Genomic DNA, 11,965 nt, shown 5'->3' with positions numbered 1-11,965 from the left:
CTAAACTTTTTAATGCCACCCCCAATCCATTCAACCCTTCTAGCTTTTACTACTTCCTGTGCCAGCTGGTCCCTGCCTCCTGGTTTAAAGGCCATATTCTTTGATAACCAATGAAGTGATTTGTTTATCAAAGAAGGGATGTTCTCCTCTTGTCCTGGTTCTAATTGAGGAACATTTGCTAGAACCAGTATTAATGGGGAAGCTTCCACTATTAGTTCTACAGGACCTTTATCTATATTCTCTAACTCATTGATATTTCTAGTAACAGGCCTTGCAGAATCCTCGACCATGGAAGCTGGGTTTAGAATTCCCATCCCCTCTCCCCCTTGTCCAGGCCGGGACGTGGTGTTTTGGGAGGTGTTTGCGGCAATATCTGGGCAAACTACGGCTTTAGTATTTTTCGGATCTGCCATAGCCAAGTTTATTGGGACAGACTTGGGTGTTTCTATTATGGTTTTTTGCAAAAGCGATCCCAATCTAGTGACCTCTGCTGTGAGCAGGTCAATTTTACTTAGGAGTGGTTTAGTAATCGTTTTGATTTTATTATCTATGGCGTTCAGTAGCTTTTTGAATTGATCTTCATCTAGATGAATTCCACCTCCCCCATTATTCCCAATGTCATCACCATTTTTCTCCTCAGAGGAAGCCTCAAGGCATTTTTTACCTGGTCTAAGTCCGCCCCTTTTTGGTATGTTTTTACCCTTACCCTTTATTACTCTAGGGGCTGGCACCGGTGTAGGGGTTTCCTCTTCTAAGGTATTACTTTCAACATCAGTTGTACATTCAGGAGCTGGTTCATTAATTTCAACTAATAATTGGGTCAGTGGGTTATTATCAGGGGTTTGGAAGACCTCATTACTAATGTCAAGTACTGAAACTGGTAGAGGTGTATTATCAATGAGTAAGTCCGGTGAATAGCTAAGACCCAATGATGACCTCCTATCCTGGTTGATTTTGGCAACTTTCTGTACCATATAATTATCTATTGTGTTCAGTGGAGCAGAAGATGCTTTGGCTTTCGACATGTTATTATCAACAATGGTAGTCCTTGGGATGAAAGTCAGTATGAAGATCCAGACGATTACAGGAATGGGAGGGTGACAGCACTTACTTGAGTAATGTTGGACAGCGTTCTTGGCCCTGCTCCTGCCTCTTCGTGCCGATGAGGGCCGTAGAGGGCCCGCCCTTTGCCCGGGCTTCGCCCCGGGCGTCCCGCTCGCGTCCCGCGACGCGGGGGCTCCTGAGCTTTATAGCTCCGTTGGCGCTCTCTTTGGCGCTAGCCGCGTCACACAGCACGCGCCGCCACGAGGCCTGCCGGGATTTGTGGTCTCCCGGAGCGGCGGCGCGGAGTCCGGTGCCTGGGGACTCTGGGCGGTGGCGGCGTTCTTCCCTCAAGCACTGTCAGCACTCGTCTGACTCTCGGCGGTGGCGGCAAGGATGTCGTCAAGGTGAGTTGGTCCCCCCCGCTCTGCCGGGGCTCCTGAGCTTTATAGCTCCGTTGGCGCTCTCTTTGGCGCTAGCCGCGTCACACAGCACGCGCCGCCGCGAGGCCTGCCGGGATTTGTGGTCTCCCGGAGCGGCGGCGCGGAGTCCGGTGCCTGGGGACTCTGGGCGGTGGCGGCGTTCTTCCCTCAAGCACTGTCAGCACTCGTCTGACTCTCGGCGGTGGCGGCAAGGATGTCGTCAAGGTGAGTTGGTCCCCCCCGTCAAGGTGAGTTGGTCCCTACCTTAATCCCACCAATGCTAGAGAACGCAGATACAACAGGGCACACATCGCAACCATAAAGCACCATTGAACGGACCTTAGGGATCCTGAAAAGCAGATTTCGGTGCCTCTATAAAAGTGGAGGTGCACTCCAATACAGCCCCAATACGTGTTGCAAAATAGTGGTAGCATGTGCCATGCTGCATAATATTGCCACAAGGAAAGGCACACCAGCGGAGCTGAGTGACTCAGGATTCTCTGACGTGGAGGGGCCTGGACCAGGACGTATGGTAGCTGGTGTAGCTGTTGCAGCAGCTAGGGGCCAGAGGCTTGATGAGATTGCGCGCAACTATTTTTAGGTAAGGAAAAATGACACAATTCCAAATCGTGTAAGTGTGAATGTGGTTTTTAATCCTTACATGCAGTAAAAATAATAACACAAAACGTTCTGGCAAAGTAGCCATACTACATATGTTTGGCACATGTTTCAGTCACAGTGCTGTTAAGAAAAAAAGAGTGACTTTAAAGTTCGATGTTGCACAGCGTGATGCTAATTGGAAGATGTAGGCCTAGTGGTCCTGCCACTACAGCGCCTCTCCAAGGTGGGTGGTGCTGCGCCGACCTAACTGCATGTCCTCTTCACTTGGAGTTATTACTCTAGGCCCTGTTGTGCGTACTGCCCGCAGCTCGTCCACACAGTTTTAACTTGCAAAAGGGCATTTGCAATATCCTGTGTAGCATGTGTGAACTGACGCTGCATCTCTATGCTGCGCCTGCCCTGGATGCTTGTCGCAGACGCCAAGCAGTTGACGGCCCGGGTATAACGATCTTGGCGCTGCAACGCTCTGCGCGCAATATCTCACATACCGCCTGTAGGCCATCCCTCAGTTCATTCCTCAATCCCCAGAAGCCTGCCCTCACCTCTCTTTGTAACAGTTTATTGTTTTTGGCTTGCAGGCGCTGCACCTGCAACATATTGAGTTCCAGGCCGGCAAACACAGAATCTTCGCCTCGGCCTTGAACATTGTTAGTCGTGCGCCGTCTGCGCCTGGCTGCACTTTGTGGCACATGATGGTCTGGTGCACGGCCCTGTTGCTGTGGCTGTGTGTCATCATTTCTCAAGTTTCCAACACTTTCATCTGCATCATCCTCTATTGGCGGAATTGGTCTCACAATGTGTCTCCTCCTTTGCTTGTGATTGGTCACGGGGCTGTCCTCCCCATCATTGTGTTCATCATGGCCGGCATCTCCTGAGTCCAAACCTTCATTTACTGTTCCACGGCCTGTGTTGAAGATGGTGCTGTGGACAGAACAGCACACATTAATTTACTGTACTCACTTGCACTGTGTAAATAAAATGTTTGTCACCGTTTGGGTTTACATTGGTCTATTGATTCCTTTTCATGACCTGCAGATTCTATGTTTGACTTTTTTGGCTGAAGTTTTTCAACTTTGATTGTCATGTGACTACATCTCCCATAATGCATTGCTATGTCTGCCTGTGTGCCTGGTGTGGACTACCTATCTTTTTTCCTGCCCCTTGCTCACTGCTTGGAGGAGTTGGGGGGGTGTAAGGGGTGTGAGGGCATGCTTCTTATCTTTTCCAGATGCTGGTTGATCAGAGCTGTCAAGATCAGCCACTCCTCCCACACTCTTTGGTTGCAGGGTCCCCTCCACCAGTTCCTCAAGGGGTGTAGAGTCCGAAACAGAAGAGGTCCCACCACCGGTTAGCCTAGACTGCTCCAGCCTGGCAGATAGCTTCTCTTTTGAGCGCAAGCGCAGGTCATACCAGCGCTTTCTGAGGTCCTCCACACTCCGGGGTGTCACCCCCACAGCATTGACCTTATGCTGGATGTCCTCCCAAATTCGCCTTTTACGGCTCTCTGGCACCCTCAGAGATTTTTTTCCAAACAATAATTCATAGTTTGACGCCATTTGTTCAATCAAAGCCTCCAGTTCTGCCTCAGAAAATGTTTGCTTCCTTTTCCTGGAGCATTCACTCTCCTGCTGCTGGGATTCCTGCCTGGGCGTGTCTCCACTTTCTGCCATGTTGCTTCAGGAGCACAGTTCACTCTCCCAAACACACCTTCACTCTGCCTCTGACTCAGAAACTCGGGTGCAGCATGGGTGGTCAGTCACTTCCTGGTTGTGATGTCATCATGCTGCACCTGAGTTACTGATTGGCTGATTAGCGAACTTCGCAAAATTGCGATTTTTTCCGTTACGGAATCGCAAAAATTGTGTTTTTCCGTTGAAAATCGCACATATTGCGATTCCTTGGGGTTATGGAATCGCACAAGGGAATTTCGCAAATAAATAGCGATTTATAAGGAATCGCTATTTATTTGCGATTTCTTTCATACATACCGATTTGCGATTCCGATTATGCGATTCGGTAAAAATCGCAAATAAGGATTCGCAAATTGGTACTTTCATACATATGGCCCATTATGTTTGTTTGCCACTTGTTTTGCACGTGAATTGTTTGTTTTTGTTTTGCCAACATTTTCCTTAAGCGTTATTGTTCTTTCTTGAAACCTTTTTAAAAAGTAAATGCATAATAAATTATAACTGTTTTTGTAAATTTGCCCATGTGTGTATATAGGTTTCTTTCCTTTTCTTTTCATTTTCTCTATGTTTAAAGTTTGATTGTTTATTCTGACTTCTTCACCTGAACCTCCTGTTAGGTGTCATGATCAATTGTCCCTGGTTCAGGGTTGTTGGACAGCCCCTGTAGTCTGTCAATGCTGGATAGAAGTAAGCAGGGGAGCCTCTTTAGATACTTTACACAAGGCATTACCAACCTTTTCAGGCACAACCTATGGGGAACTGTCTGACAATGTGCAGGCAATCACTGCAGCAGACACCCCTTCCGAGGAAGCCCTCGTCTTAATTGATAACCATGTCCAAGCTTGACCTAACACACCAGGGACTAATAAAGCTTCCCTCATAGCCTGGCACAACACCCTCAGCGCATCCCTCATCTTATCTGCTGCTTCAGACATGCTTTACTAACCATAAACGTCTCCCAAAGCAAATGTAATTCAAGCAGGAGCCGCAATAAAATGAGTGCGCTGCCTGCCTACCACTCTTCAGGACCCTCAACTGGCAATCATTAGAACGCAGCATTTGAAAACACTGCATTCTAAAGCAGGCGCCTCGCCTGCACGCGCTCGCTCTGGGTGACACCAAACGCCCAAAGCTGCCCAGGGGTGGACATTCTTTGAATGCCACCACCAAGCCCCCCATTCCGCATTGAAATAAAGTGCCACTGAAAGAGTCACACATGATGCATGCATGCATGCATATACAGAAATGTCACACATACCCATACAAAACACTTTGTGAATCTACTGCCTAAACGCAATCCGTGCTTTATGAACTACTCTCTGCTGGAACCATTGACATGACACACACAGGCCATGTTGTAAGTAACATGTGTGTTTTGGCGCTTTTGAGTCACATGGAGCCAGGAGCCTTGGCTTTGTTTGTTTTACTTTCAGGCCAAAATGAAAACAGTAAAACTTGGATGAACTCAGCATCTGTCCCACGCGTCCATAGGAAGCGGCGCCATGCGTCACTGCTTTAAATGGGCCGGTACTAAGTAACAGCACTTCTACATTTTCTGCTCTTGAGTACCGAAACTTCTCTTTGTCTAAAGAGAGTACCAGTACTCATGGAGCAGCAGCCAAGCTCAGGGCAATTGGCATGCACAAAAAGAAGCGCAACCCAGTTGACAATGATTCAGTCCGTTTTCCTAAAGTACTCTGATCGAGTGCTAATTTACCCCCCACAATGTGCTAATTGAGCGGCAGCCTGCAGGCATTCATTCAGAGCTCAACCCTCTTCTAACTTGCCTGCACAGGCCCATGTGTGGTGCCCAGCTGGCTGCCACACTGGTGTCGCCCTTTTCAATATGACTGGGATAGTCTATAGGTGAATAATGGTGGTCCCATGACCTACCGTTGAGTCACGTGATGAACCCTCAGCAATAAATAATGAACAAACAGCCAGGTTCCTTATGTCGTAAAAGTGTCTAATTCCACTAAATAAATGTAAATTATAACACTGTAGTGTACGAAGAGGCATTGGATGCATCCTGCATGCTCTTTGTACGTAGGAATTCATGCATTTTTGTGAGAACCCGACTGCCCGCTATTTTGCCTAACAACAAAACTTTGGTTCTTTTGTGCGATTCTATTCAAATCTATGCTTTAGACTCAGAGCAAAAAGTAAATGACCAAAAGAGGGATGGAAAAACCGGGTTGTAAAAATTATTATAAACAATTACAAATATATTCATGAATTTTAATACATAATTGTGGGTAAGTGCTCCTGCGCTGATGCAGATGGTGGGCGGATTTAACACACTGCGGATACTGACCTGCTTATCAAATTGCAGGTCTACGAATAGATTTACCAACTCCTCCAACCCCCACAATTTTTTTTTCAGCTGCGGAGTTGCAGTTTCGGCTTTGCTGTCAGGCAAAACACACGCCACATTACCAAGTCCTGTCCATCATCCTGTTTGAGTAAAAAAAGGTCAAAGACGCCTCTTGTAACGCGCTTTTGGATTGCAATTGTATTCAGTGATGTTTGTAGAGTGCAAGAAGGTCGGGCCTGGCTGCAATGGGTCAGTGTAATCATAGGGGAACCCAATACACCCTTGGAGGCTGAGGAAAAGTAGAAAATGACTCAGTCTCCCCACCAGGGATCTATCCAGCAGTTTGCATAATAAAGCAGCAAAGGAATTGACAGCCAATCTGTAAAATTAAAAGACATCTTTATTATAATTAATTATGAGGCTTCGTCGTCCAACCGTAGTTTTACAATTGAAAGAGGGAGCCTGCCTGAGCTTTCTCAGGCAGGCTTTTTATACAAAAAGTTTGCCCCTAGGCTCACATTCTTGCTGTGACACACATCATTGTAGGTCGCTCCCATGGTACCATAACAAAGCAGGCTATAATTATGAATTCCATTCTACTTGCCCAAACTGACCAACCCATCTTCCATCATGAACATATGTCAAACTTCACATATTTTCCTGTGCAGGCCGGAGAAGCTCACAATAGAACTGGTTTCCTCCCTATCATATAAACAGTCACCTCCCCATTGTAAAAGCCCAGAAGCAGAGAAACAGAGCCAGGTGTGGAAGATAGAAATGTAGGATAAGGGATGCTTGTGGGTCATAAACAGGCATGGCTACTGTGTTCGGCCTTCTAATCTTGCTCAGGCCAATGTACACAACAAGTTGCTCAGATTTTTAATATAGATTGACTAGAGGGCATGGACTGGTTTGGTGAGGCCAACATCACGTAGGCAGATTCAGCCTGTTGAGGTCATGGAGAAGTCAGAGAAAGGTGGACGTGTCCTTTGGATCAATATTCAGCCTTTAATCAATTGACTATATGAGGGCAAGACACAAGATGGATGCCGTGGGCTCAGGACAAGAACAGTGATTTAAGGGTGAGGCAATAACCTAAACCCATGTCAGTCTGAATCTAGGTCTATACTTATCAGATCATCAAGGGGTTGCTGTAGTATTATCTTACTACTTAGCAACTCTCTCGGGACAAGTCTTCTTACACACGTAGTGGTACAAAGGCCATATATGGCAGGACCAAATAGTGAACACCTCTATCTGTAGTATGTGGTATAAGATCACCCACCCAACAATTAGTGATGTTCTAGTGTTGATGTAGAAGCTGTACAGAAGGGTCTATCAGTAAACTCTGGCCTAACCAATGTATGTTCAGGTAAAATATGAAAGTTATGTGAAGAAACAGTAAAGAAAGAGTTGGTTGAGAAGTTGGTGCAGACGTCAATTGTGTAGGAGAAATAAACCAGAATATAGTAACTAATAGAATACATAAAAGTATTAAAATAGATAAAGTTATACCACACTTAGAGAACAACATTCTATAATTTTGGTTTTCATCTCTTGCTTTTTATCGTCATTCCTCAATACAATCTCCATTTTCTAATGTCGCTCACGCAATCTTGATAGAGTACTTCAGCTGTGATTATTAGCAGGTCATAGGGACACTGCAAATCCTGCAGACCTACTGCCACTACTCAGGTCACAAACTGAACCGTTGGTACTCCTACGTGACCCTGCAACTGGCAAATGGTAACCAATCAAGAAATTTAACAGAAAACCATAATACAATTTCAGAAAAAGCAAGAGAGAAAAGGAAAAGCAAAAGTCAAATGCAAAGAAGTAATAGTAGGAAGAGACATAGGTTGGGAGGTGGGTACAGATGTCAATTGGGTAGCAACAAAAACAATCCCACCCATAAAAGACAATGTCATTTTAGAATAACACTAGAAAACACGTTTGTGAACATATAGACCACGGGAGGACGTAGTGACCATTATTACGAATGAAATCATAATTTTCCACAATCCTAAACAGAAGGCAAATCCTAGAATTATCTAATAACATCCTATATAGCTTCCTATGCATTTCAGTAATCTATTATATGTTCAAGTGAAACAGTGGCGTTCCTGATCAATGCTCTCAGATGAAAAAGGGATACACTTCCACAGAGAGACTTCATTCTGCTTTTACTAAACAGAATAGTACTTTAAAACAAATGTCAGCAAAGCAGCAAAAATTAGTTTCCAAACTCCAATTCTATGCAAGCTCACAGAAATACCCAGAGTCCGTCAAAGCCTCTCCTGGCAGGCTTCTATTATCCATCAATTCCGCTTCCAGTGTCTTCTTCGCGTTGGGCCTCTTGATCCAGGCCTTTTCATGCTCAGTAGGAGTGCCCTCCTGGAACACCCACAGTTCATTCAAAGTCTCAATGTCTTAAAACAAATGCACCAGTGTCTCTTCTCTGTGACACCTCAGGAAATGTGCTCTTCATTGATCAAGGGCACAAAACATCTTGTGCAGAAACAAGCACCACTGAGAATCAACCTCTCAAGATCAGTAGCTCCTTTCAGACTCCAACACTCATCATTTAGTGTCAGAGGACGATCAAGCTGCTCTTCTCATGGGCACCGGAATGTAGTGCCTTTTCCAAACTTGGATTCTCAGGTGCACTGCCTTTCTGCTGGAGCAAAGGGAAAAGAGGTGTGTGTGGGGAAAGGCCAAAAACTCAGGCCAAGGGGGTCAGGGGACCGCGCGCTGCCAGAGGTTCAAGCTCATGACAGTTTGAACAAGTTGAACAAAGTGGATGACAGTCCTGCCATCAAAAGCAGGGATCCTTCGCATCTTTGCATTGAACTTCTGAGGCAAAACAGAAAATCAGCTCCTTTTTTCTTTTCTTTTTACAACGCCTTCTGATGAAACAAATGGCTTGCTTAGGAGGTACCACTGGAGGCACGCTGATGATCGCTGTCCATGCTGATGACCGCTGCCCACGCTGCTGATTGCTGTTCACGCTGCTGATTGCTGTCACGCTGCTGATTGCTGTTCATGCTGCTGATTGCTGTTCATGCTGCTGATTGCTGTCAGGAATTGCAAGGCCAAGAAGTCTGTAGTCGTCTGCCATGTTTACTGATGGGGACCAGGCTTTTTTGATCACCGGTCTGCAGGGTAACATTCTTCCTTTTTGACTCTGGAAGATTCCCGCAGAACCTAGTGATATAGGAAGTGTAACACAATTGTTAGTTTCCTTCAAGTCAGATATAAAAACAGTTAATGGGTTGGTTTTTTGACAAGAGAGCTGCAAGCAAGTGGCCTGCAATCTGCAAAGGAGTGGCAATACGTCATGGGAAGCTAAATGGATGCCCTCACACAGTGGCATTGTCTAATGGGGTAAATACATATTCTCCTTAATGATGAAGCCTAGGTGTTCCTAAACTCCTTATCTAGAACATCTCAAATAGAGCAATGGCATAATACACATTATCAAGGACATGAAGAAAATTCCCTTTTTAAAACAATGTGCATCAAGTGCGCTATGTAATACAAAGGCTAATGATCAACTGTGCAGACAAGAGGACAAGAACTAGAGAGTCCTGGTATCTGCATGATTAGAACACATCTTATTAAAAAATTGAAACAGCAGAAACAGAAGGGAACTGAAAAATTAAAAATAGACATAAAAATATGCCGTACTAAAAAGAATGTAAACTTGAGATATCTCCTATTGAGATGGAAAATCTCCTATTGAGATGGAAAACTTGTATTGGGTCAATTAACCAGGCTATCACTATCCTGACAGTCAGTCTGAAAAAGACATTTGAAGTGGGCCTAAAGAAAATTCTCAAACTAGTCTGGTCACACAAAAGGGAATGGTATGTAGCATAAGGGGGGTTCCTAATACATCACTGCAGTCTAAAAGTGTGAACATGAACAATACACCCATAATAATAAATGGGCTGACTGGTGAAAGGAAGATGGAGAAGGGAAAATGGAAGTAGAACACAACAAAAATCTTCAATAACTAAACATGATGCAACATTGGTCAGGTAAAAAGCAAAAAGAAAAATCTATAGGAAGGACAAGAGTTTGCTTGGGTGGCCTAAGGCATGTGACACAGCACCAAGAGCACAGGGATACAGGAAAGACCAATGTTACACCAATTTAACTCTACCGCTGACAATCTATACCCTACACGGTAATTCTAACTAATGTTCAGTTGTCTCTTCAGGGAAAAAATGAATCCATAGGCTTATTCAGGAATCAAAAAGTGCGATAAAAAAAAAATGCGATATCGAAATTAGGCCACCTTTAGTCACGGATCTATAATTCCATCCTTAGGCCCAATCAAGGATACATAAATGCAGAGCTGCCTGTCCTTAAGGAAAAAGGCAGTAAGTGACTAAGAACGGATAGCACACTTTAATCCAGTATATCATTTTAGTTTTCTTAAAAAAATCATTACAGCCAAATTCAGGCATGCACTGGAAAAACTGCTGCCTTACTCGCTCACAGTATGAGGTCCATATCTGTGAAATTTATCTTAATACAATATTCATCCAATTTATTGTGAAACAATGCATATCGTCATATGCGTTCCTTCACAACACAGGGGAACTTGTAATTCAAAGTAGCACCATAGAACAGAACATACACACAAAAATTAAAAAAATACACATATCAAGCCATCTCAAGCCATAAGATATACTGCTGTATATCAAGCACAAGGAAAAACAGCCCAGACAAACAAACAGCATATATGAAAAAACGGTCATACATAATACCATGGCACATGTACTGTATACTATAAACCTGCAGCCCAATCTCAATTGTCAAGTATTCCCTTCTTTTGACAGCAGGGCATCAGGTAATTGATACTATGCTGTAAAATATAATGTCGCTGTGTCAAATAACGCGTTTCAGTGGACCAAATGTATAAATGAAACATAAACACACACATTTTTTCTTGAAGAAATTACGCAAAAAAAACCATTTCTCTTCAACCAGCCAACTCACGTGTCTTGTGAATTAATCCATGAATTATCTGTAGGAAGAAGCAGAAAAGATACACAACACACACATTTCTCATAATACAACATCAATTATAACCCTTTTTATCAGACTACAAAACATGACACAATGTGACATACAAAAAATAACTTTTCATTATTTACCTGTAACTTTTTGTCCATGTACCTTGCCAAAACGCCCATTCTCACTCAGGCCTAAGGCCTTTAAGTTGCAGAATTTTGGGGAAGGGCTTCTTCTTATTGCCTATCTAAAACTCAATGTAACACTTCGTTTTTCTTTTTGTCAAATAAACTTAACTAAAAAAAATTCGTTCCTAGCATGAAGACACACATATACCAGTTCTACAGATCATTTAGCAGAATGTTTGATATTTTTTTAAAGAAATCACTTTTGCATTTGCCCTTTTTAAATAATGTTCCCTCATTTTACACAATGCTTAATTTGTAAGACATGAAGTGCAGGTGCTACAATTTTGCATGAGGAATACCTTTCCTATTTGTTTATTATGTCAGATGTGCGCTTTTAACGCAGATGTAATGTGAATGCGGCAAATGAGAACAAGCCAGCCTGCAATGAATGAAGGTTACAGATTTAAATCATATACAATCAACTACATCTCATATAAAGCGCTTGTGTGCAGCATTTTGAAAGCAACTAGGAGCTATGCAAACCACGTGTGGGCTCTACAATCCTTCAGGGTACTGACAAAAGCGGCTGCAGTTTTACAAATTAAATAGTGTTCCTTTTATTATTATCAGTGGGACGCAATGCTGTGTCAGCCCTGCCGTATTTCTAATTTGAGATAAATGTGTTGATGACATAATTTACCGAACAACAAGCGTTTTGTGGGAAAC

General features: G+C 43.8%; 1 protein-coding gene across 1 annotated transcript; it reads right to left on the bottom strand.

Moving 5' to 3' along the window:
* Nucleotides 1-3,226: 3,226 nt before the first annotated feature.
* LOC147709499 (myb-related transcription factor, partner of profilin-like) lies at nucleotides 3,227-3,754 on the bottom strand. Its single transcript, XM_086926010.1, has one exon. It carries the CDS (start codon nucleotides 3,752-3,754, stop codon nucleotides 3,227-3,229), a length of 528 nt encoding a protein of 175 aa, XP_086782136.1.
* Between the last annotated feature and the right edge of the window lie 8,211 nt (nucleotides 3,755-11,965).

The sequence above is a fragment of the Lissotriton vulgaris genome, chromosome 6 (assembly GCF_964263255.1).
Source record: "Lissotriton vulgaris chromosome 6, aLisVul1.2, whole genome shotgun sequence".
In the NCBI taxonomy this organism is placed as follows: domain Eukaryota; kingdom Metazoa; phylum Chordata; class Amphibia; order Caudata; family Salamandridae; genus Lissotriton; species Lissotriton vulgaris.
Note: the sequence above shows the minus strand (reverse complement) of the source record. Positions and strands in the feature narration are given on the sequence as shown.